This window comes from Macrobrachium rosenbergii, chromosome 31, assembly GCF_040412425.1.
Source record: "Macrobrachium rosenbergii isolate ZJJX-2024 chromosome 31, ASM4041242v1, whole genome shotgun sequence".
Taxonomy (NCBI): domain Eukaryota; kingdom Metazoa; phylum Arthropoda; class Malacostraca; order Decapoda; family Palaemonidae; genus Macrobrachium; species Macrobrachium rosenbergii.
In genome coordinates, this window is record NC_089771.1 from 29,832,974 (window position 1) to 29,860,527 (window position 27,554).

A 27,554-nucleotide genomic window follows, 5' to 3' on the forward strand; every position below is an offset into this window, starting at 1 on the left:
TAACTTGCACCTTGGAAATTTCATTGGTCATAACCGTAGATGAATTCAAATTATCATAGGGTATGGAAAATTTGTTTAGGAACCAACTGCATTCAATGGTTCATCAGATGACAAACTATATACTATAAATAATAAAAATGTCTGAGTAAAATGCACATAAAAGCACCTTCAGCAAGGAATGTAATACTAGCTCTCTAGTGCAATTAAACAAGTGAGTACTATACCAGAAAAAAGTAATATACTTAGCCGACGCCGACGACCAGAATATTGTTCGCATGCAAAGTCATCCACATTAGTAGTCGTAACAAGTCTCAAGCAAACAACCAGGCAGGATCAGGGCAGAGAAGATTGGGTATGGCATGACTGGCGGCTCCTTGTTCATAGCTACTACTCCATACAGGTACACCACCAAAATTATACCCAATTTAACCATAAAAACAGATTGCCATGCATCTAATATAAACTTCGTGAAACGGAAGCAAATCACTGTTTAGCTATTTATAGGCAACTGAGGAAACTAAACAGAAGCACAGGTGTACGATACTAATAAAAGCTTTACCTTTGAATACATGCATATGCAGTACGTACACAAGGACAATTGAGAGAATGAAAGCAACAGGTAGAGAGAACCTATTCATAAACTACTAAATCTGCTTGAGCAAGACATCTGTATGAAAGGAAAAACAGCAAGCACTACTGCATCAGTGATCGAAATCCATTCATCTACAGCTTAAAGCAAAAGTGAGGTGACAAGATTACTGAGAGACAAGAGGTGCACAAACCATACACTGACAGAAATAAATGGCCAGTTACTTGAAGGCACTATTAAATACCTCAGGCTTTACATGCAGGAGTTCAAAAACCAAATACATAGATTAAAAAGAAGAAAAACACACTTCAGCTGAAACATTTTCTAGTTGCTGCGCTAGAGAGAACGATCTCCGGCTATCAAGCCAATTAATGTGTAATTTCACTACAATTAATACACTGTTCAAGCCAATCTGCATTCACCAGAAGAGGAATATGATCCATTTGAGCTTCAATTCTTTTACCACTGCTCAATCAATTTGAACAAGTGCATCTACAACTATGTGGTTTCCTGTGCTATTAAAAAATCCAAATAGAGTATGTTAGACTGCTACGTGTGCGTTTGCCCTTTCTTTGTAAGACAAACTTTCACTGGGGCACAAAATTAGAGCATCTGGATATCCTGGATTAAACTGCTGGTCATAGAGACAGTCCTCTCCCTTTAATTTGGGAGCACAATATTGAACTCAATTCAATTCTAATAACTACAATGAAACCACAAGTTCAGGGAACACAGTATGATTCAAAAGTTTTCAGGACCTTTCGATTTCTACTGTATTCCTTGAACTTGTGGTTTCATCGTATTTACTGGAATTCAGTCGAGTTCAATATTGTGCCTCCTCTTCGGTGTGGAGGTATTATCCATACTTGAAAGGGGGGACATGATGTCTTGAAACAATAATGTATGCTCCATTCATGAACTTGTGATTTTATTAGCTTGCAAAAATATCTCTGGTTCATATAATGCATACTTTCTATAAAAAATCAAAGGTTCTACTGTCTTCTTAACAAAAAACCTAAAAATAAAATTAAAAACAATCTTTATGAAGCATGGCACTCGAAAAGGGTACAGTGCTAACAGCATTATGTACTTTAAACACTGATATTCTATCAACATCAATTTTCATTAACTTGTTGTGGATAACCCAAATACATCCAAGCAAAAATAAACACCTTACCTTCAGAGGTTCAAAAGACAACACAAAACAACAAACTATCCCACACTGTGAAGGAAAAACTTGACAAGAACTTAGTCTTGAATAACTACAACTAAACCATTTAAAATCTACACACATTATGCAAAAGCTTCCACAAATAACCTTCTTCTCTAATTTATACAGTATTTACTACAGATCTGGATCAAGGTTTGGGGAACTGTTACTTTAAAGTTTACACCACTGTATTCAAATGTAAACAATGAATTGAGTTAAAGACAACTTTCATTCATAATGTTTAAAAACATGATCTCCAGAAAAACCAGACAGAACTCTTAACGATGAAAGATAAACGACATCTGTTAGAGACACTTTCGCTCCCGCAGGCTTGATCCAGATCTCGGAAAATAAAAACCACTGAAAAACACTGACACAACTGTCATCACTTTGTACCTGTATGGAGGCGTTGTGGTTGGGCATCCCTGATGAAATAGAAATGAGCACTGTAATTGCACATGGCAGGGGGAGAAAAGAGAAGATGGAGAGAGATCAGCAACGCACACATTCCTAAAGGTATCCTATAGATCTAGACTCTTAATCTGTACTGAAAAATCCTTAGATATAAAAACACAAAGGTCTTAAAATAACATACAACTTCAAAATTATGCACACTGATGAATAAAATGTGATTTGAATACTAAAATCGACAAACAAAAAGACATTCATACAAATTCTCCTTTGTAAACTAAGTCAGTCTTTTAGGATAAAAAAAATCTTGAAAAACTACTGTGATTACTTAATAAAAACAGGTACGCCCAGACATACTTACCAGCAATGACGGTGTTGATGCACTCATACAACAGGGACATCGCAGAAGTGCTGAAAAATTTCAAGTGCAATTCAGTTATGCTGGAACATCATAGCATACCAACCTTAAACTGGATTTAACATTACCCTGAATACAACATAAAAATATTGGGTTTATCTCGAAGTTCTATTTCATTAATGCATAAAAAACAGTTCGATGCATCTCAAGTTTTATGTATGTTCAGGCATACCTGATAAGTTTTCTAACTTGCTTTTCATAAATCCTTAAAAACAACCTTACAAACTCCTTATGGGACATTTTAAATATAGAGGAAAAAATATTCTGTATTGAACAAAACACTGTCTATAACTCATGTCATAACCTTCAGCAGAAGTTTAGAATATTTTGTTTCCAAATTGATATTGCTGCTTCTGGAAGGGAGGGAGACTGGACGTGTAAGATCATGACCTGCTCGTTTCATACAACAAAATTTTACATATGACGACTTCAGCCTTAAGGACATTCAGAACCATAAATGTGGGCTAAATATGATGAAATTAATAAGTTTTTAAATGTAATTATATTTTATCAAGTAGGAGTTCCCATCACCTTCAATATTTATTATGAAGACCCATCTGGGTCCTCAACACCCCAACTATTTAGATTGTCTAGGATCTTTATAATGTCCCAAGAATGAACAACAAAATGGGAAGATATAATCCAGAATGAAAAATATAAGGATGGGGAGAGTCAACATAAAGACTATTTAGCCTCAAGAGCCTTACAAAGTAACTCCAATTTCATCCTTTGGATGATTAACAGTTTTTCCTTAACAATAAATTTAGTCCAACAAAGTCGAGGCAAAGTTACCTCTTCTGGGTTTGTTATCTTATAACCTCTCCTTAGTAAATTACAGAACATTCTTGCAGAACAGCACACTGCAGGCACAAACTCCCTATAGGAAGTGACACCCCCTTCATTACATAATCACTTGCAATAAAAAATCAGCTAAGTACACGGACAGTAAAGCAACAAAATATACAACAATAAAAAAAAAAAAATAAAATTAGGACCTAAAACAGAGCAATCACTTTTCAGATCAGCCACTGTGATTTTAAACAGTACCAGTTACCATGAAATAAATATATTCATCATAAACATTTCAACACGGGCTTTTTCCTTTACGAGGTAAAATGGAAGTTCTCGCCAATCCTTTCCGTCCTGTATTCTTTCTGCCTGAACTCAGGTTTAGCCCTTCATTTATCCTCTTTCTCCATGATGTCTTGGTGTTCCCTGCAGGTCTTGTCCTACCACATCCATATCTACAGTACTGCTTTTCAGACCATCTTCTCCTCATCCCTTCCAATCAATCTCCAAACCATCAAAATATTTAAGATCTGTCTTTTTCTCCAGCTTCTGAAGGCTACATCTTTATGCCAATGTTGATTCGTAATATGATCTTCTACCTGTGCCTCAGCCATGAATCTTAACTTTTATATGGGTATGCCCCTTTTTTTTTTTTTACCTACATCAACATTATCTCCTCAAACGACCACAAAATTTATCAATCTTGTTGATATTTTTAGATGCTGTATAAATCCCACAAAAATTATGATTTTAATATCCACATCTGCAGTCATTTATATTAATACTGTACCTTAATATGAAACAACAGGTTAAATCAGGCAAATATTTGAGAACCAAAATGATAATATAAATCTTTTAACTCACAAGCGATCTTCTAAGAGTTATTGATCACACTACTTTTAGTAAAAAAAAAAAATACTTACCTGTAGGAAAAAATACAAACAGAACAAAACCAGCCAAATGGTCACACTAGGTGTGTTCTACAAGCATTTAAAGACATACTGTACTGAGATAAAAGCACTGCAATGATGATCATTACCTGTGAATGAGGTTTGTGAGAGGTTCTATCAGCTTCTTGCCTAATCTTGGCTCTAAGGGAGTCAATGCACCAAACTGTCAAAAAAAAATGGTAAGAGGAAGTTTTTGTTACTCAGTTAACTACTGTACACTACCAAAGCGAAACTAAGAGTTCTGCTCGCTGGAACTCGATCACCTCCTTCCAGAAGCAATTAATTGTACTTTTACTTCATACCAGCATTGCATAAAAGTGTTTAAGGTTCAGGTGCAACTACCGTATATTACACGAAACAAGGGTGTGATCTTTTCCTTTATAATAACGTGTGCTAATTACCATAACATGGAGCAAAGACTCATCTTCAATCTAAACCCTTGTTTATGAGTACGGGGACTTGACATAATGTACCTTGCAGCAAAATGTATTCGGGTAAATATCAATCATTTACTGAACATGGCATAGCATACATATGCAAATGTAACTGGTGGACGAATGTAAACAAGTTACCACATCACATGAAACTGACATGTCAAAATAAATCCTAAGCAATCAGTGAATCCTGACAAAAGGTGGTAAATATTAACTAAAGACAAGCCTTCTTTGCAACAGATGAGGTAAAGTATAGATACCTGTACATTACGTCTACAGATAAACTACCAAATGTTTCCAAGCATGTGCACTCCTACAGTTAATAAATTTCTAACTGGAATTCTTTTTATGATCCGTACAGGGTCAAGCACCAACTGCTAAGCTTACTCTTCTCCAGCCGTCTCTGAATACCTGCAGATAATCTCAATAAGAGGCTCGCTCAGTCTCCGTCCAAGTCTAGGCTCAATGCTTGTAAGAACCCCAAACTGAAATGGCTCCATTATTAAAATTCTCTTCTAGATCTAACAATTGCCTACTTGAGTAAGTCAAAGAAACTAAATACATTCTGAAAGTAATTGCAAACAGCTGAAAACACAAACCTAAATTACTATTAATCAATCATTTTACTACCTAAAATTCCATGACTAACCACAGAATGACTGTCTTGTACTTCAACAGCTACTTTATAACAACATCATTACTTGAATCCCACATCACTAACATAATTAGTGTGCTGTATAATATTAATTGATGTTTCTTGTAATGTCAGATTAATATGTATAAGTTTAACAAAATCACACAGCCACATTACAAAACAACCACAGGGCTTGTGTGAAGGATGAAGCAGTCTTTCTTCAAAAAGGATTAAAAACTGAATAAGGTAAAATTAGGGGAAGTTAGAGAGTTATGTCACATGGAGAAACAATTACTTAATACTACCAACAAACAGTATATGACAAGCCTTTAATTAAAACTCTTTGCGGACATAAACAGATGGACCTTTCGAATGTCTCCACTACAATGAGATACCGTTTATCAAACAAAGAATACTCAGCCAAGTGAAGTTACTAATTATCATCTTACCATCACTAACATATCTAGTCTGTATGATGTGATGATGTTTCCGATTAAAACATCAAACATCTTCCCACAGGCCTACCATCTGTGCTATTCATCATTCAAACAGTACCTTCATTACCCAGGTGCTTAATATATGGTAGTTCTACTGCAGCAAAGACACATGGAAAATCCTGATATGTGCAATAAACTGAATCCTTTATAAATTTAGTATTTAAAATCTCTTCTGTGATATCAAACAACAAAGTATAAAAAACTCTCTTCTGTCCTATTATCAAATGTTATGTATTTTAGGCGAATTAAAAGAAGCTGAAATGGCTAAAACATAAAACAAGTGCTGTATATCAAGCCAAAAATTGTTTAAACTTTAGTTTCCAATAAGAAGAGTAAATAAGCAATGAACCTGAGTGTACTATACATGGTTATATCTATTCAAAATGATAACTGACACTAGTATTTTTAGTAAATTCTATCACAAACATTATAGCAATCATAATCACTATTTAAACCAATGATTACCTCAGGTTACAATGTCACAATTACAGTTCTACCAATCAATTTGGATCTGTAATTACTTTCCTACATTTAGTTTCATTTCTTTTCTCAATTTGTCTGTCTGCTATTCAGGTATGAGCATTTTATTCTGAGGTATGGTGCAAATCTTTATAATTTGTTTATATGCCACAATATTTTTTCCTACTGACGTTCAAGAGGGTTAAATGCCACCAGAATCTGACACTACTGGGTGGTCACCAGGCAAGAACTGACCAAACACAAGGTAACTTTATTGATCTGACGCCTAGTGAAATAACATACAAACAAACAAACATACATACATACATACTGTATATACATAAACATACATACATACATGTGACAGTCTTGCCATTTATCAACGCTACTATACTACTGTCTATTAGGCATAAATACCCTTTAACATCAAATTAACTTAGCCTTGGAAACTCCCTGAAAGAAAAATTTGTTTAAATACAAAACACGATACATAGTCCAGTCTCTGCTGAATCAATCCACTCGAGTAAATCCTCGTCAGAATAACTGACAGCCTGACATATACCAGTGCCTTCCCTCAAATAGAGAAAGATCTGTTCTGCACACTGATCCCTTCCTTATCATTGTCAAAGCCAAACCCCTAACATTACCCAAATCACAAGCAAACATGAGTCAGTTCATTTAAAATTGTCAAGTTTTCTTCTATAATACTCCGGTGTATAGGACTTTGCATTTTATGTTAATGAAAATGGACTGTAAAAAATTATTTCCACAGAAAACACAAAATAAAACCAACATATAATTCATCTGTGCTTACTATAATGAACTACAATCCTAATTCACTACTGAAATAACTGAAATGGATAAGCTATAAATATATTCTGAAGTTCCACCAAAAATAAAAAAATATAACTTTCATCACTAAATGTGACCTAAAAAAAAGATACCATCATGAAACACATGAACAAAGATGAATTATAATTTGCAGTAACCCCAAGCTTATAAACTAACCCTACATCAAATCTGTACACTGAAAGATGAATTATAATTTGCACTAACCCCAAGCTTATAAACTAACCCTACATCAAATCTGTACACTCCAAACTTCAAACACAGTGTGGAGCAGTTTCAACAGATGATTCTGAGAATTACGACTAATAAAAAAGGGGAAAAGACTAATGAAATCTGTTAGGGATGAACTAAAAAAAATACTTACCAACTTTATAATTTTGATAAGCATCCAGTTGTTGGTAGATGTTGTCATAAGTTTAAAGAAAATTGGTGCAAGACTGAGATAATTCTTTGGGTTTTTCCTCGCAAGTTCACAAATGACATTCACCGCTGCAGACTGTACCCCTGGGTCAGGATCTTCCAGTTTTTCTTTCAGTCGAGGGAATGCCGGCCTCAGTGCTTCTGGGAACTTCAAAAAGATCTTGTAGAGAAGAAGCACAGCTTTCTTTCGCAGGTAAGGTTTGGTTGAAGTTAGCTGCAAAGAACGAAATATGTAACTCTGTCTGATAATTAAAGCCATAAAAATGATTTAAAACCAATTCAGCAGTGGTTCTTCCTGCTTCTTAAAAGTTACTCTGCCTCATTATGCATCCATGTAGTATAGGGTCACTTGAGTGTATTTTTCCATGAACTGCCATGCTTTGTGCCTTTTACTTTCACCATTTCTTTACCTCTATGTTCCAAATTCCAGACCTTAATTTGCAGGAACATAAAAATCTCATACTAGTTTGGTTCATCTCTATAATAATCCCTTAGAAAAATCTCTCAGTCAAATGTACTACTTCTAATTTGAATAAATTTGTGATAAGCAACAACACAACTTTGATTAAACATCTTTATCAAAAAAGTTCTCATAATTATCCTATCTCTCTCACCACACCTTTAAAACACTCCAACATTTTCCAGTTTGTTATTATTATTTCACTACTCAAATGACATTTCCATTATTACTCTTACTCATTTTCTGTCATTTCTGATCTAAAAAAATTACCAGCCAAACTCGTCTGCTTTGGAAAATTCTTCATTTCTATTAGTATTCAAATTCATTTAGTTTAGTTTTACAGCATTTTATTGTTATAAGATTTTCCTTTAAAATTCTCAATATTTTCCTAGGCACAATAGCAAAAGATGCCCTGAAGTTAATTTTTTTCTTTCAGCAGAAATTCCTTTCATACAAAACCGTCTAATTCTACTCTGATATTTCACCAAAAGGTCGCAAACTACATTTTACTTCCAAAACTCACAGAAAACAGAATGGCACACAATAAAAGTCTGCTCCTTACCAAGGTCATGACATCATTGGCTAGATCTCTTGCGAGGTCTCCACTGATAAAACATGCCAGCCCTGTAAGTGCAGTTCCAGCATCATACATGTTATGACTGTTCAAGTCCTTGCGAATCATGTTTGTTGTCAGCATCAACACCTGTATGGGAAAAAGAATTTTTCAATAATGAAATCTAAAATATCGTCTGATAAACGATATCCCATGATAAAATCTAAAGCATATATCTGATAAGATATATGCCTAACAGTTGCAATGTGGCCTTCTATTCAAGATCTCCAAGGACTCCCAAAGTTTTCTCATGGTTGATATAATGAGAACCTATTCTAATCAACCCACCCACAGAAGGGATGGCATTAGTGAGCAGGTTCTGTGTACTACAAATTAGCTTCATGTCCCTTTGGGCCAAGATGTTTTTGATATGTCATGAAGGTGTAAGTAAAATAACCTATGAGATTTTTTGCGAGATGAAACTGTTTTATGTGTTCAACTGTATGATAATGAAATAGGGATATATCATTATTATTATTGATTGTTGTACCATTCTTCACTACTATTATGATTTTCCAAGTCATGTTTTAAAAATCCAAAAGCAATAAAGAAACTCAACTTTCATGAGAAAAATATGGAACTGGAAAGATGTTTTTACATATCTTGGGTACAAAAACAAAAAGACTAACCTACATCTTGTCCCAAAGGGGCTAAACTTTTCCAAACACAAACTTTTCCAAACACAATACATTATATGAGGAACCACCAAATAATACTGCCATTAGCAAAGAAAGCCTGCACATTCCAAATTTAACGGTCATTACAGATCAAATACTATTTCTGAAAAATGCAAATAACAAGAGCAGACCTCAGTGTCTTGATGGAAGCACTGTGACGCTGATAAATAGCCAATTCTCTTGTAAGTGAATTTTGACGAACTCATCACTTCTATGATGTTGAACCCTGCCCAGCTGATGTCATAGCCGAGCATTTGTAACTGTAAATGAAAAAAAATTAATTAAAATATGAACAACACATGAAACATCAGTAAAACATTACTTCAAAGAAAAAATTAGGCAATGAGATTATAAGACATTCTCAGTACAGTACACTGGCTTGAATGAGGGCTTAAAATTTCATTAAAAAATCAAAGCACATTCACTCTAAATACAATTATACTATACAATTACATCCACTACTGAACAATTATGGCAACAAATGATATGACAATAAAGAGTGACGCACTTGTAATTGGCTTCAATTATGCAACAAGAAACCTAAAAATATTATCAAAATTATAAAACGAAACTTAATTTTCAACTGCTTTTATGCCACAATTACTTAAGGGTCATTACCCCCCTTATAAACCATAAACGACTATCTAACTTACATAGGTGAGTTTGGCAACAGCGTTTGCCTTGACAGCCAGGTTGTCTTGGCGTAACTCTGTCTTTATTTCTTCCATACATTGTGCTATGTATTTGGCCTGAAAAGAAGAGAGGTGGTCACACACAAATACTTCTCACCCTTTGCCTTTTTGGTACACTCAGTAACTCATCTCTACAAAAAAATATTTATATTTAAATAAATAAAAACGAAGAATTTTTCATTACTTCATGTTCTACTTTTTCGAATGGAGCATTTACCATATCAAGATACAGTCACCAACTTTAAAAATTGCCTAAATTTACTCTGTAACATAAACTACATACTTCAACAGTAAATTATCTGATGCCACATCAATAAAGGTCACTGACACCAAAAATATGTTGGTAGTATACATTTTCAAAGTTATACACACCCATTAAAAATAAACTTTCGTTACGAAGTCCTTCTATAAGCTTAAAAATAACACTAAGTTAAAGCTTACTAACTCTCTGAGCATTCTGAAGCAGAGGTAACTGTGGAATAAAGGAAAGGACAGATCCTATTCGCTGATCCCCTCCCAGGAAAGATAGTACAGTAATGACTATATAAAGACTTCCGGACACTAATCAATACAAAATGATTGCTCACTTCCTCATGTACAAGGGATTATGGTCAATACCACTCATCAATAACCAGCTCTCGTTACACTAGAGGTAAAACTGCATTCTCTCAAAACAATCTGTTACTAAATTTCAACTGTACTAGACTAATGTCTATTTTATTTTTGTGTATAATTTCAGTCTACTGTATTTGATTTCCAGATCTAGATGATAATAGCAACCAAATGAAATTTAAATTAATCAAACTGAATGAAAGACAGTTATGAAAATCTACACTGCATTATATGCTAACAGGACTATAATGACTTATGCATACAGGTATTAAAATTCAGTTACAAGAACATGTCATTTATCGCAATTTAGTTACAAGAACATTTTTTTCTATTTATTACAATTCAGGCACAAGAACATATCTATTACTTTACTCCTATTCAGTTGCAAGTACAATGTGAGTTGTCTCCCGAGGTATAAATTCAAACAAACACATCTACTCGTCTCCAGTGCTTATGTACCCCAAAAAGGAAGGTCATGTCAATTTCATCATACAAGATATCCCTAGAAACTCGACAAAGCCAAACTGGAGTCAAATCTATGATAATGGTAAAACTAATAAAAGTATATCATCTACTCTTCAGTTAAAAAAGCTGCAAGGAGTATAAATGTATATACTGTACTTAATGAACCACCTTCATTTGACTCTTCAAATACCCAGTACTGTACATCAGACCCATACAGAAAAACCTTCCCCATCCTACAAAAATGAAATTATCACAAAAGCATACTCCCTCCCTTGCGAGTTTGTTCATTACAGTATTTGTAATGGTTATCTGGTCTTAGGCTATTCCGGAAATGAACATGAGATACAAGACTGAGTTAGAATAGGGCTCTGTACTGGGATAGCTACAATACCCAACATTGATGTCTAATCTACAGTACTGTATTCTAACTGGTTTATTTAGTGATTACTTACAATGCAAATAAGGCAACAATCCCATAGATTCGAGGCCATCACACAGCCACGCCTCAATACAAGCCTTTTACCACAGTTCTGTATGATTTTACACATTCCCTATGATTAAATTTGGCACTGAAATATGATTTTCCAGTTTTATTTTATGTATTTCTTACAATTCTGACATTGTTTTCTATTGAAAATGATTCATTCACCTTATCCTCCCCGCAAACATCCAACATCATGGAGGGTCCACAATGGCAACTGGAGGTTTTGGTCAGAAACAGCACTGATTCAAAAGTAGAAATGGTAATTTTGGGGTCACATCCCAACTTAGGGAACTGGATCCTACTTGGCAGGGGGAGGGGAGGAGTAACTTACCCTACCCAATTTTATTAGTATCTTCATCTGAATGCTCATTTGATTTTGTTTTCAAAATGTGAAGTTATCTGAAATAGGCATTTTCACTAGTGATTTTCTGAGCCATCAAGAAACTTAGGACACTGAGAACAATCAGATCAACAAATTCAGATGTCCCAAAATTCTATAACAGTAGCGCCATCCTAGCAGACAAAACATACAAAAGAACAATGTGACTGGTTAAGTAAAGAAACAATCTGACAAGGAGTTTATCAGCCGCTAATGTAAATGTTGTCAATAAGCTACGAAGAAGGCAGCTGGTAGCACTGACCGAATTACCATTTGAAAATTAATAAATAAGTATGGTGCCATATGTAAACAAATGTTATCGTTCTTGCATCTTCCACATGCACAGTAAAACTTTACATTGTGAATTACCACACAAAAGCAAAGTTGGAACATGTGACTTTTGACCTATAATCATGGAAAAGTATATTTCAATAAGTTTTCAGGCATTTTATTTCATTATCAAAACTGTCATAATTGTAAAGTACCTGAGATAATGGTACAATGTGGAAACTATGGCTAGGTGCCACATTATTGTGAAGTGCTCTTCAAGACAAACACAGCCTAATTTTCGTAAATAGGCTAATGATACGTTTTCCCTGATAGGTAGTGGTAGTGTTATTCATAAAATTTTGGCTTAATTCAGTAAAAGACCAAGCTCACTATATTTGCTTAATGTAGCATGACCAGTGTCATCAATGAGTTTCAAGAATTTTATACAAATAAATCAAAAAGATAGATTTTAAATATGGTAGCTAACAAACACATGGCAATACATATGCTGTCCCTGAACTCAGGGGAGCGTCCTTTAAAGTACCAGGCGATGTAAAGACTATTTACCGTATCGGGTTATATAGTCCGAAGCAGTAATTTCAAGTGGATATCTATCAGGCAGTGATTTATATAATTTTCAGAAATTTTATGCTTATATTCATTTTTGTTGGAAGCTCTTAGTTATCCCATCAGAAGCCTCTCACTTCGTATAACAACGACAAGGGGCCAACGTGAAACACGAGCATCTTAGGGTCTGGGTAGTTTGGGAGAATTCAAGGCCAGACATTTCACGTAGGCATGGCAACACAGACGACAAGTAACGAAGTACCTAAACACATCTTTTCTATTGTTTCTAAAAAGATATTGAGTCAAGCTAAGCAAAGGGACGTCCATTTGGACATAATTACATACATCCTGGATCACATTAGGTAAGGGGAGGGAGACAAATTTTAATTCATAAGCATTATTTAACTTTCCCATAATATATATAAAAAGGGCCACTAACTAGCCTAGGCCACCATTCGACCATTAAGGGTACGATAACTATTTAGATGTCAATGGGAATTTAACAGCCTTGCCTTTAAGACCCAACTTACTGAATTCGACTTTCTCGTACGATCCCTATTTCAAGATGGAGTTGGTGAGGGCAAGGAGAGTAGTTTATTTCAGCTTTAAATATTAAAATAAGCTTGGGAAAACGTTAAAATAGGAAGCATACACAAATATCGGCTTAGATACGGCCTGGAGTGTACAAAGTACACTTACACCTAAAACCGACTTCCGTCACATGAAAAGTATCCCAAGCATTGGATTTCCCAAAACGTCAAAAAACGGATCAAAACCCAATAATATATAACACATCATCTATAATAAAATAATATATAACAATTACAAACATTCTATGGCAACAATTCACGCGAATATCGCAGATCCTTCGCTCCCAATAAATATTACCTCGGTCTCCTTGTTATTTCGGATTCCTCTCACCAAGTCAGTCAGGTTTTTGTCGAACATACGCTCGAGATTCCCCTTAACTTTCCGCAGGGCCATTGTGGGACGCTTTGCTGATCGAGTTCGGCAGAGACAGCGAGCAAATCTGGCTACATAATGGTGTGGAAGTGGGTAAATAACGTCATAAAATCGGCCCGAGCTGTCACTTCACTTCAAGAAAACAGATGTTGTCAACCTGCGTTCCGGCGACCTAAACGTGGCTCGCGGTCGCCATTCGGTTGCGTTCGCTTCGTCCCCGGGAGGGAATGATTGTTGTTAATTCAAGATAATCAAACTAAACCCGTAAAATATCCGTGAAAGTATTATTTCACTTTAAAATGGAGCGTATTTCTTCCTCTTCTGGTAAATCATTAGTTCACTTTTCAAAATAATACAAAACATTTTCGCTACTCAACAACCAAAAGGAATTTTTTCATAAAGGTGTCAAGCTAAGGTTTAATAAGTGTTGTTGATATTTCGAGGAAAAGCTTTTTCAAAGAAAATATTTTTCCATATATAACTAAGTGGCAAGCTTGAGAATGAAAACAGAACCGATTTCTACTTCCTACTGTATTCCGTTGCTCCAAATTGTTAAAACACATGATTAAAAAATGGGGTTTTCGAAATCCTTACTCTTAAAATTCAGCGCATCACCTTAGGTCGGAGATATGCAAAAACTAACTTTTGATGGTTCCATCGATCTACAGCTGTATTTTATTTATAATTTCACCCTTTCCGCTCTTATCTGCCCCTGCAAAAGTTGCTGATTTAATCCCGGAGAGAAAAATTTCTCCGTCACATGCTGAAATATTCTCTGAAAAATTAAGCTTATAGTTTTTTATATTTATCAGCGAAAAAAATACGCAAAAACTATAGAAAATATCGTGAGTATTCGAAATTATTTTGTTGTTTTTACTGATATTGGTCAATTCAACAAAACACTATTATAAAAACGCCTACAACGAGGGGTGAAAAGCCTCTCCGTGCAAGGCACAAAATCGACAGAAAACGCAACCTTCTGGCCTCAAAAACCACCAGAGTGCACGTAAGTTTGCTTACAATCTGCGAGAATTGCACAGGTAGTGGGAGAGGTCATGTGACCATGACGTTGACACTCTCCCACAAACCTTTGCTCGGAGGGACATATGAGAATCGAGTTTAATGCTTTTTCCAGATGTGGTACATGAACACAGGCGTTATGTGTCCGCTGTTGTTACGGTTTTCGACTTAGTACTTGAGGATTTATCGTCAGTTACTAATAGATAGGAGAATAATTAGACAATGCCCAAGGGTTACGCAAATGAAAGGTGCCCGTCAACATCGTATGGAAGTCATAAAGCTCTTAATATTCACATCCTTCCCTGTCCGTCCATCCATCATTCGTACTTTCAACAGTACCGATGCATTTTGTATCTTACACGGCATCTATCTATCGATATATATATATATTATATATATATATATATATATATATATATATATATATATATATATATATATATATATATATATATATATCTATATACATACATACATACACATACATACATACATACATCATTGCCTTCAATCCCGTGTAACACAATTGGCGTCTGTGAAATTCCGCCTTTCATATCTTTACCGTGCTCTATCTTTCTCAGTTGCTACACGTGCCAAACCTCCCTTATTATAATGCTCATAAAATACGTCTGGGTCTTCCAACCCCTCTGGCGCCCACGGGGGTCCAGCTGACGCTATCACGTACTCCTCTCCCATGTGTTATGCAATACGTTCCACCATAAATACTAAAGCAAGATGAGCTAAAATCATGATGTTACAACAGAACCCAAACTGAGCGGAACAACGGATACTTTTATTAAGTTCATGATATTTTGTATTGATATTATTGTTACTGTAGGACTATTGCTGCTATAAAAGTTCTGAACAGGTCACATGAAAGAATTATTGAAAGGGGAGGTACCAACACAGTAAGCTAGAGAGCTTTCTGAGTAGACTAAGATGGTTATACGGGGAAGAATTCTGCACACGGGGCTCACCCGCGATTACTCAGCTACAGTAATAACGAGAGGGGAGAGAGATTAACACAACTGATTTTATTCCAGTGTATAAAATGTACAGCTCGGGCGAGCATGGAACACCCTAGCATTATCGTATCATGGGAAAAACCACAGCCTCACTTGTCAGAAGAAGAAGAAATTTTGTATTCGTTCGTTGCGCGCATGACGGAATTAATTTCAGGGATTTTAAACAAAGAGCGTGGCTGAATAATAGAGAAAATCTCTGTATGTCACGTAACGAGTATTATGGTCCGTAGTGCAGGACACAAAGGCAATATAGCCTCGTGTTTGCTTCGACGTTGTCAGAAGTTACGAGAAGAGGAGTCAATAAAGCAACATTTGAAAAAGCATTCGTTGTTTATATAGTCATCATTTCACGCTTTACTATTTCTGAACACGTTAGCAAGACACGGACCCCATTAACTTTGTTAGTGATTTCTTTTTGGAGTCAACAAGACTCTTTATTTATTATACAAATAAATAAAACAGATTGTGGGACGCGAGTCAGGCCTACAAGGCCATAGAATTCTTATCCGAGGCTTCACAGTAAAGGAGCTGAATTTTGAACAGATATCTTCGATGCAAAAGGTTACTCATTTTATCAATGGCAATTAATTTTTAATATTTCCAAATACAAATCACTATGAAATAGCGACATTATAATTGGATATTTATGATTTTATCCTGTCTCAGTCCTGCAATACACTTAGCGAATTGTCAAGTCGTCTATGAAAAAAAAGTTTGATATATATGAATGTATGGTCAGTCTGAATAACAACAACAACAACAATAATAATAATAATAATAATAATAATAATAATAATAATAATAATAATAATAATAATAATAATAATAATACATTTATAGGAAGTATGAAAACCAAAATCCAGTGTGCTATGGCTCGAAATAAGTAAAAACTATCTACAAAAAATAGTAATTTCGCCCTATCTTGAACCATCATTGACACAGAATAGTGATTTCCTTTCCTGATCTGTCCCTCGTTTCCCATACATAAAAGTAAAACGCAACTACAGATATTTTCCCAGCCATTCTGTCACTACTGCGAATGGTGACGATGATAAAGCTTTCGAACAATTAATGGGGGATGTAAAACATCCACTGAAGACTGAGTCTGGAAAGGTTATGCTCAGTGGCTACGTAAAAGTACCAAGTGACTTGATCTAATAGGATAGACTAGAATGTAGAGTTTAGGCCGAAGGTTTGAAAGGTGTAAGCGGAGGAAAACCTCACAGCAGTTGCACAATAAATCAGTTGTTGGGAGAGGGTGGAAAGTAAGATGGAAGAGGAGAATACGAACGGAGGTACAGCAAAGGGGATGAAAGAAGTTGTAGCTAGGGGTCGAAGGAACGCTGCAAAGAACCTTAAGTAATGCCTACAGTTCACCGCGTGAAATACACTGACGGCTCCAAGTCCAGCTCATCCTACGTAAAGTCAGTTCCTGATTAATCTGAAGAAAAGAGAAACAGTGTCCAAGATTCACAGTATCCAAAGAAGCAAAGATGCAAAGTTAGCCCAGTAGAGAAGTACATTCAAATTTTGGACAGCTGGTTCATTATATTCAAAATGTATCGTACTATTGTAGACGCAGTCTGCCTTTCAATTGACGTCATCCTTCTGACCGCACCTCTCAGCGTTAACTTCTTTGTTTGGGAATTCATCGCACGAATTTTAAGCTTATTCAAGAGAGGGGGTTATCATTTGGTATTCTGTGTAAGTTACACAAGTGTACAAAACAAAGGCTACCATTCCACTTTGAAAACTTCGTTCATAAATCCATGGAGAGAAACTAAACCTGGTGAAGCAAGAATGAAAATATGAAAAATTAATTATGCTTATGTGAAACTATAACAGATTTAAACTCAACACAGTTTATAATATAGAAATGGAAGCCGAAATGTAAACACATCACATATAAAGAAAGAATGTCTGGTCTGATAAGAAATTTAAGCAATTATGTTTCATCAATACAAACTTACATTTGAACATCACTGATAGAGATGGAAAAGTTCACTTAACCCCCAACATCTCTTCTGGATATCGGCTCTTTGTGAACTGGAAAGTACTATGAACAGAAATAATCTGGATTTTATTTATGAAAATTAACTGACAAACTAGCTGTTTTGATAATGTCAAAAGTTACTAAGGAAAGAGGTATCTGACCTCCGAGCTATTCAGATGTTCTAAAACTTTGTTGCCAAAACCTGGAACAGCCGCCAGGTTCGGCAGCCAATCATGAAACTGACCCTGCAGTCACAGATTTACCTGTCACCTGTCAGTGTTTATGTTCTGGCTTCACCTTTCCTTGAGCTTACCATAGTGTTTAGATACAGTAAGGAAATACATTACCACTTATATATTAAGCATTTGTAAACAGAAATTTTCATAATACATTCTTAATTTGTCAAAATGTACTTCCTGCACAAGCTGGAAGGACACCTTGACTTCTGATATGAGTCAGCCAATCTTTAAATGATTCAGATTCCGTTTGGTTAAGCCCGACCAAGCACAAACCACTCGGAAAGTTTTTATCAAGCGCAACGCCACACTTCCTTTATCAGCTCAATAGACCCTCTATCTTCTTTTAACATTTGGTAGATTTCTCGTTTTTCTTATTTTGAATTGAGATATTTGTATAATCATATTTGTGATCATTTATCAGTTGCTCAACTTTGTTACTGTTCCCAAGTTTTTTTTTTTGTGGGTTTTATAAGATACTGTTTTGTATGCATACTTTCTGGACGGGCTAATGAAACATCTTGCATTCCATTCTAATTTTGCAGAATCTATATCATCATCTATTACATTTTGTCTGACTTGGTTTCCTTTGAATATCAGCGTCATAGCATTTGTATCCTCGATCCACTTAAAACTGGCTTTAGCATTACCCTTATTAGGTAGTTATCCAGGTAGGGGATCATCTTCCAAACTCAAATATTGTACCTCCCTTTCCTGTTAGAAAGAGAAAAGCTAAGTTACAAATATGCACGGTCAGCAAAATAAAAGCAGAAAAGAAGCATAACAAGCACACTTATATCAATTCAGTGTCAGATCAGACATGCATTGCTTTAATCATACGAAGAGAGAAAATAAGCATATGAAATAAAACCTATGAGCAATTTGGTTAGGGTTACAAAAATAACCAAGGAAAACTTAAATTACAATTGAAATTCCTGCCCTCTTGCTGCCATAACTTACCGAGAAGTCCGAAATGAAGAGGTCATGTCAGGCATAAAAATTTTAGGCCAGAGGCAGCATGCTACCTGGCCTAATTGGTCATCAAATGAACAAGAAAACCACATTCACACCCAAACAAGTGGTTACTAACAATTCGAAATTTAAATCAGCCAAAGGTTATCATCGGCTGATAATACTGTACACTGGTCTGATAACTCAAGATGATTTACACCATAACAGTCTACTTCAGTGCACACATTCTGCCTGCACGGTTCTTTAGCGGCATAACTGCAAACAGAAATAAAAAAAAGACCTGCCGAAAAGATACTCTTACTGAAATAAGCATGCAATACAAAAAAATACAAGAACAATATGAAAAATTAAAGAATAACAGCATAGCAAGAAGAGGTCTGAAATAAAAATCTTATATATTTCCTCCTTTATTTAAAAAATTCTAAATAAACCTCTAAAAATATTTAGTGAATCATTTGATGATAAATTATCTCAGTACACCAAAAATCACAAGCACAGTTCACAACGTGTGACGTGACTTTACTCACCGGATTAACACATAAAAAATCTTCTGTAAATTTACACAATGATTGTGAAACTTCCTAACGGCATGAGCTAATGAAAATCATAGCCTATGTGATGCAAAGACTGTAATACCACACATTAACCAATTACATAAAAACAAACACAACATCACTGAATACACTTTGTATATTCACTGTTTCCACACAGCATTTACAAATTCACTAAACCTATCAGTACTCTATTCATGACTTGTACAGTACACCGGAGAATAACAAAAATGAATTGTCATATGTGATAAAAATCTAAGTACATTTCAATTCAACAGAATAAGAAAAACCACTTCAGAGAGTGTAAGTGAAAACCTTACCTCAACTGTAAAATCGTTAAGTACAAAACCATTTTGAAATCTTCTTTAGTGCAGTTCAACGGAAGTACATGACCACAACCTTAAGCAGAAATTAAGTACAGTACACAAAATTACGGGATAAGGTTACTCCCTTTTTCATAATAAAGATCAGATATATGACTCAGCAGCATCTCAATGCCATGTACTTAAATATTAGCTAATTCTAAATCCAAGATACTCTTGTGCTATCACATTTACAATACAATTCATCCATACTTGCTATCATTTAATATTAGGCTTAAAAGTGCTTTTTTCTTTATTTACAAGTACTAAGTATTTTACTCCCAGATTAAAAATTGGTTTATTCAAATGGAATTCTTGAAATATATTGTGTTCTAATTTACTCTGATGCGTGTGTAAATGCATACACTTAATCATTAAATACTGTACTTCATTTCACAATGAAAAGAAATCTCTCTTTGCAGTATTTAATCAATCATCAAGAAATGTAAATTCAATAATAAAGCAACTTGTTCATACATCTTACATGATGGGTTATCTTTACAAAACAAAACTACATCCAGATTTCATATTTTGTACAAACATGACCTGTAAAATTTTTAATGGCCCATAACCCAACTGATGAACACAGAAATCTTTTCAAACCAACAATCTGTTTACTCAGTCATAAGCAATAAAAACTCATGTACACATGTGAAATTCACAGCCCATAAACACACACCACTCCAACAAAGAGATGAACTGAATATGCTACTCTATATAAACAGCAAATCTTTATAAACTGTCAATTCTTCAACCCGTAAAATTTATGGAATCAAGAAAATTTCAAGAATTAAAACAAAAAGCCTACGTAACAAACTTCCAGGACAAAAACAAAACTGAAAGAGAGCTTAATGGAACATGAATCTTTCACAAGATCTATATCTTTAGGAACATAGTCAGTTAATCACTGTTGAGTCAGTATTTGGATCCAGACATGGCTTCAAAAACTCAGTAAATCTGACACAGTGAGGCACCTCTGTGTCCACTATCTGCTAACTTGTGCTCCAGGTGTCACATATAAAAGAAAGCTCCAGGAAGTGTTGCAAACAACCTCCGTAATTTTTCTTTGTCAGCTATGTCAGTTTCTTTTTTATTATTATTATTACGTATTATTATCATTCAATTAACGGCTCCACTGCAACCAAGCTTAAGCTTAGTCAAGTTACCTTCTTAGCCTCCTGGTTGGGATCCAAAGAACTTTTCAGATCTTCGGATCTTGGCCACAGGGACTCTACATATAATTTTATAGCTCAAGTACAGTGTACCAGTGTACTAGCCTTCTTTAGGGCACCTTGCTGAATTTCTCTGTAGGGACAAACATGCTATGGTAGAACAGTACATCCATATTGAAGATGCTGGTCTCTGACGGTTGCAATTAGTCTCTTATTAGTAGAGGCTTTATGAGAACGTTAACAGGAAGTTTCTTACAAAAAAATGATTAGTTGCAAATTAATAACTCTTCACAGGTTTACAAACAATATTTACAGTTCACAGGCCAACTGGTGGTGGGATTCAACTAGTGTCACAACTCTGTTTCTAAGTTTACAGGTAAAATCTCAAAATTCCCTTCAGACATATCTGAAGATCTGATATTTCAGCAAATACAGGTACTAATGAAGTAGTAAAGAGGCATTATACCTCAGACATTTGTCATCTTTCTCAGAATTAGCTGCTTTATAAAACTTTTTAATTGATTCATGTACAAAAATGAGTTTAATGAAGACCTAAATTCTGTGACATTTAGTTGTAAAATAGAGCTAAATCCTGAACCAAAAACTAATACTTTGGGTGGACAAAATGAAACAGAAATTGATAAACATGTTTGTGCAATTTTACAAATGGCTTCATCTGTTGCCTCCAACACCTGATGAACTTTTTGTGCAGCGTTCATTTTGTTATATAAGATATTACAAGGGACCCAATTCAAGAAAACCTTGACCAATTAATAAACAGTACTAACAGATTAAATTTGTCTCTAGTGACATTCACATAATATATATTACTATCAGACAACTATAGCTTGACTACATGTAAGCATTTCAAAAACCATTCAAGCTATGGATATTTAAATTATTGATGGCCTTGAGCTCTCTTCTGCCTAACCATCTCTATAAACAGACCTTTCATCAATAAAAACGTGTGATTTCCTATGGAAAAGCACCCTTATTTTAAAAATATCAAGAACCCATTTTTAAAATATATTTTATAACTGTACAAATGCTTCTGGTCATAAACAAACATGAATATTAATGATACAGTATGTGCCATACTAATAAAATACATAATGAAAACACGTAGTGCTTAATCATGTGACTGGAAAACTAATTCTATCATAAACTGTGGCAGCGTTAATCCCAAAACATTCGACATTATTATCACAGCATCTTTGTCAATGATAATGGCTGCGCCACTACAACAAAATCAACAGGCCCTAATCATATTGAGATAATATGGCAGGTACTGAACTGCCCATTATTACTTGCTGAACTGCATGTAACAATGCATGACAAAAGCAGCAAAATAAAGAAAATAAAATGAGTGAAACAATATATTTTACACCAATCATTAAATTTCTGTAGTTCAACAACTTCTGGGTCTCTCATATGATGAAGTCATATACAAAGCTTGCAGACATACATAAACATACTTATGAAAACTGTTCTGATACTAAAGATGGTGGTAAGAGACAAAAATGGGAATGGTTCAGGCGTATAAAAACTTTTAAAAAATCACAGGATAATTGTCGTACTAAAAAGCCAACAAAAAACAGTACCATTGAAGCTACATTACCTTTCCCAATGCTGCTACTTTTTCATAATATGGTTGATATTCTTTTTCAATACTGTACCTCCGTACTATATCCTCAGAGCTATTTAAATGCTGATTTTTCTCCCACCCTCTACAATAATATGTGCAAATCGTTACCCATCTCAGATAGGGCTACCTTCTATATAATTTCTCTCAAACTGTATACAGTATTTAAATTTTCAATTGACTAGCAATGATCACTACGATAACTATAAATCAAATACACTGTATCTAGATACCGAAAGCCAGGTTAAGATGTCTGAACACTAATTCCCTGGACTCTGAGTAACAGCGACAATTTTTTTTACTAGAAACACCACAGACACCATAACTGAGAACTTACACCCAGACTTAATTCTACACTCCAACAGAAGGATAAAAACAATTCCTTTTACTGCAAATATTACTTCCATTAAAACAGTTTCAATGTCACATGATCCAAATTAATGCAACCTGACTAAATGGAAACTTCCTTCAACTTTTTATATAATGAGTATATGACACCCATTAAGATATTACAGGATACCTAGCTTATATGCTCAGTGTAATTTCTCAGAAAACTGATATTCAGTTTATTTTCCAACTGAATCAAGACCTGGCTATAGATAATGTAATCAGTTATCCATAAATACATTTCATTTAGCATACATTTTTATACCCAATATAATTCTTTTACCAGTCTCTTCATACAGTTCACATTAATAAGTACACATACAATAAATCTGAAGGATAATTTCAATGAAATAACACTGGAAGATAATAAAATGCATATGAAAATGATGAAGCAGAAGTCATAAATCTAAAAACACTTCAACTATTGGTCCTACTAAGTACTGTATGTGTAAAGACTAGTATTACTGATAAATCAGAAAACAATTTAAACTTCCAGATCTCTATATCCTGTCTTAATGATCTGAACAACAAGCTTATTCCATTTGAGTTGAACTGATACAGATATGGATCTTACCTCTACAACACTGATCTTTGTAAGGGTAAAATCCTGATCAAACACCCAGTTTTATTTAGAATTACAATCCTACACAGAACGCAATGGTGTTCTTGGTAATGGTTTCATGGCCATTTTCCCAATACTAAATCTTTGACAACAAAGCCTTCACAATCATGTACTTTTAAGGAGATTTTTGGGGACTTACACTGTCCATATATAATTTCATCCTTCCTCAGGAACTTCGACACGGCTGGGATGGTAAGTGGTACAGCTATACCATAAATTCTTTGCTATGAAGTCCCCATGCTACTCAGCAGAGAAATAATTATTTAAATCTTGCTTATTTTACTCAATTTTTGTAACTCAAAATATTATACTTAACCAGCATTACACCGTCTTTGTTAACATAAGCTTTTATTGTTACCCATGCGGAAGAAGTGAGCCAATCAGAGAACCTTGCACTTTTGTCCTTTTTTGCATTAGCTAGTGAAGCCCAATGAAGCAAATAGAGCTAATTACAATGAGCACATACAGTATACAAAATTAAAGTTACCTGTGGAGCCGGAGTTAATATTATGTCATACGCTCAGAAAGAAACTAATACATAATTCTTAGTACCACCAGAAGTTACTCCCAACATACACAACATATTTCAATAAAAATTATATTTCAAATAACAGAAATACAACCTACTCAAGATACACATAAAAATCTTATTTGTAAATAATGGTAGAAACAGAGCACCCACTGGCCAAAATATAATAGCATATATACTTCAACCCCATAGGACTGGTGTGGTTAAAGAATGTAAAGTTTAGCATTTGCCAAATGAAAAGTTACACTACTCAAATGTTTTTGAAAGTGGAATTTGCCAGTGAACTGAAGTTTTTATTTTATCCATTTCATTCAAGCAGTAGGCTTTCTACAGGTTCAGAAGCATCTACAAAACTTATCATAATTTTGAAAAATTAGTGGCACAGGGGAAAATTCTCACTCAATTAAAAACTGATCCTACTTGAATCTGTATATCCCAAGTAAAAGCAACAACAATACTGAGTGAAATGCATCTAAAGTTGAGGGAGGAACATAATGATAAATAATTACCACAATATTTACCAAACATACCAGTTTACCTGAGATCTGAGTTTGGTATACTTTGCCACCACAAAATTTAAACTCCAAAGAACTGTAAAAGAGGTGGGATACTGATTAAGTCATTTAGCATGTCTAAAACCTGAGACTCACTAACATGCTGAAAAAAGAAGTTTTAACCCAATCAAAACACGTTCTTCTTCACCATCCCCTAACATTGATGATAGTTGGTTCAGCCAGTTAATTACTAATTACCTAAATGTCTACAAGTATTGCTCAAACTTTCTAACAATCAAATTACTTCACAGAACAAACAAATAAAGTCCTATTGTTTTTGAGCAAACACTGTTTATGGTAAGAGGTGTGGAATCAATAGTTTCATATCATCCAACACTGTTCACCACTCTCTGGTAATAATACTTGGTACCTTTCGAGTTAGGAATCTATCATTATTATGACAAATTAGTTTAAAAACACTAGTGAGTCACATTTCTAGGCTCTCAAAAGGCCTTGCCTAAAAGATTTGTGCTTTAGTGAAGGAAAACTGGAGCAAGATAAAAAAGATTAAAAAACATTACGGTACTCATAACAAGCGCATCATTAGATTTCAAGTTACTGCAACAAAGAAATTACTGTAACAATACATCTCGATAAACATGAAATCTAAAGTGCGCTTCTAGACCAAGTACCTAATTCTTTGTATTATTAAAACACTTTACATTCTTATTCTGAATAACAAACAAGTGAAAAAAGTTACCAATGACACCTTTGGATACTAAAAGAACCAAAAGGAGATTTAGAGCACTATGGATAGAAGTCTTTTGATAACGATAACATTGCCTCTTGTACTTTTTGAAGAAACTGAGTAAAAAAATAACACCCTCTCATCTTCGGGCAGCAAAGGCATTTTTAACCTTCTGACTACTGATGTGAGAAAATGACAGTCTTTTTTTTTTTTATAAAATACTGAATTGTACCCATGAGCCTCACCCCTTACGACTACTAAATATACAAAGGGAATGTTAATGTGTTTAATATACTGTACACGGAACACTTTATAATTTTAAAATCTCAATCTCACCCAATCAACAAAACATGAACTTTCAGGTAAGCCATACTGTTTTGTACATCTGTCTTAACCAAATGACGTGGGACGGGTTAACTTAAGCTCTTTGCTACCTGAGACTGGGTTCAACCAGGATAACTTTCATGTTGCACTTTGTGATTCACTTTTCCGTGGAAATATGTGTGATTCATCTTCCTGAATACATATAAAAAAATCACATAAAAAAGAGAGCTGCTACACCAAGATACCTTAACTATTTTCTTCAGCTAGGAACTTCATGATGTCAGTGTCGCTGATGTTTAGCTCTGCTCTTTCTCGTATCTCCTCCAAAGTGTACTCCTTTAGTAGCTCCCCATTCTCAAACACTGGTACTAGCAAGTCCTGAAATTATAAAAAGAATATAGAAAAGCATATCTAGTAACAGCATCTTATGACAATGTTAAACATTACATACACACCAAAAAATTTACAAGAAAATGATTTTTTAACTAATTAACAATAAATGTGGACAGTTCCCAGCCACACCATCCTGATAGATCTTGAAAAAAGGTCCCCAGCGTACATGCCCCACCCAACCTTCATTTTCCCGCAAGGTGTCCTTTCACTTCTCTGTGGTAACCTCCATCTTGAAGAGTGTGCAGAAGGGAGGAGGGTACTAGAAGCTTATGATTAATGGATTTGTGGAAAAAAATGTTTTATTTTACCAACAGTTTGTCCACAGCTGCACTGTAATTTTTGAGGGAAGGCAATGATAAGAATGGTAAACCTAGATGCAAGAAGCCCATCTTCTCCGCCACTGTCAGAGGAGCAATAACTTAATCATGCAGAACCACACGAGGTTCCTTCAAGCAATGGATTTGTAATGTAAGTCATGATTCCCAAAACAGTACACTCATTAAGCACATGTGGGAGGTACTACATTAGAAACACATGCCTCCACGCATATCATATTCATGAAGGTTGAAGGTCATGAGGTATCCCAGGCTTCCTGATCCACTTTGGGGTCACAAGTCCAGTAGTCCTGTGCCCAAAGATGTGCTCAGAATTCACCAGCCTGAGATCATCACTGTGCCTCACTGTGTTGTGGAAATTGACAAAATGGTTGACGACTGTAAGCTAAATGGACAATATGTAATAGAAAAAAATCAACAATAAGGTACGGAATGTAAAAACATTAGACACACTGAAGAGTAACTGAAACAGGTATTTGATGCAGACAGAAAACAGAAACAATTACTAGAAAAGAAATAAAAATAAAAAATAATGATAATTAACATGAAAATGCAAACTGGATAACACCAAAACCAAAATAATCACACTATGAAGAACAAGACCAACTTATGAAAATAACTCGCAATTACTTATCACTTCCCAACACCAAATTGAATATCAAAAACACCAAATCCCCAAAAACACTGACAACAATAAAACTGCCACAAGTTGAACAAAAGCAACTTTCTCATCTCCATACAACTAATATAGTTCTTGCAACATTTTTTTTTTGTTTGTAATTACCCATCAATTAGGTGACAAAAGGCTTTCAAGCCTGCAGAGTTGACTGCCATTTGAAAACAGAAGTTTCAATAAAATGTATTTCACTTAAATTCTCTATCACTAAAAAAAAAGGGGAGAAAAGAA

General features: G+C 34.8%; 2 protein-coding genes across 2 annotated transcripts in view; both read right to left on the bottom strand.

The window, feature by feature from the left end:
• Positions 1-14,029, bottom strand: part of LOC136855499 (AP-3 complex subunit delta-1-like) — a 54,866-nt gene extending 40,837 nt beyond the window's left edge. The window contains 8 exon segments of the mRNA XM_067132588.1: positions 2,196-2,245; positions 2,572-2,621; positions 4,457-4,530; positions 7,605-7,874; positions 8,683-8,823; positions 9,542-9,670; positions 10,064-10,159; positions 13,768-14,029. Coding sequence (XP_066988689.1) covers positions 2,196-2,245; positions 2,572-2,621; positions 4,457-4,530; positions 7,605-7,874; positions 8,683-8,823; positions 9,542-9,670; positions 10,064-10,159; positions 13,768-13,863 — 906 coding nt within the window. The 5' untranslated portion in view covers positions 13,864-14,029.
• A 5,450-nt stretch (positions 14,030-19,479) lies between these two features.
• Positions 19,480-27,554, bottom strand: part of LOC136855502 (nicotinamide phosphoribosyltransferase-like) — a 28,907-nt gene continuing 20,832 nt past the window's right edge. The window contains exon 12 of the mRNA XM_067132601.1: positions 19,480-26,297. Coding sequence (XP_066988702.1) covers positions 26,166-26,297 — 132 coding nt within the window. The 3' untranslated portion in view covers positions 19,480-26,165. The remainder of the gene's footprint in view (positions 26,298-27,554) is intronic.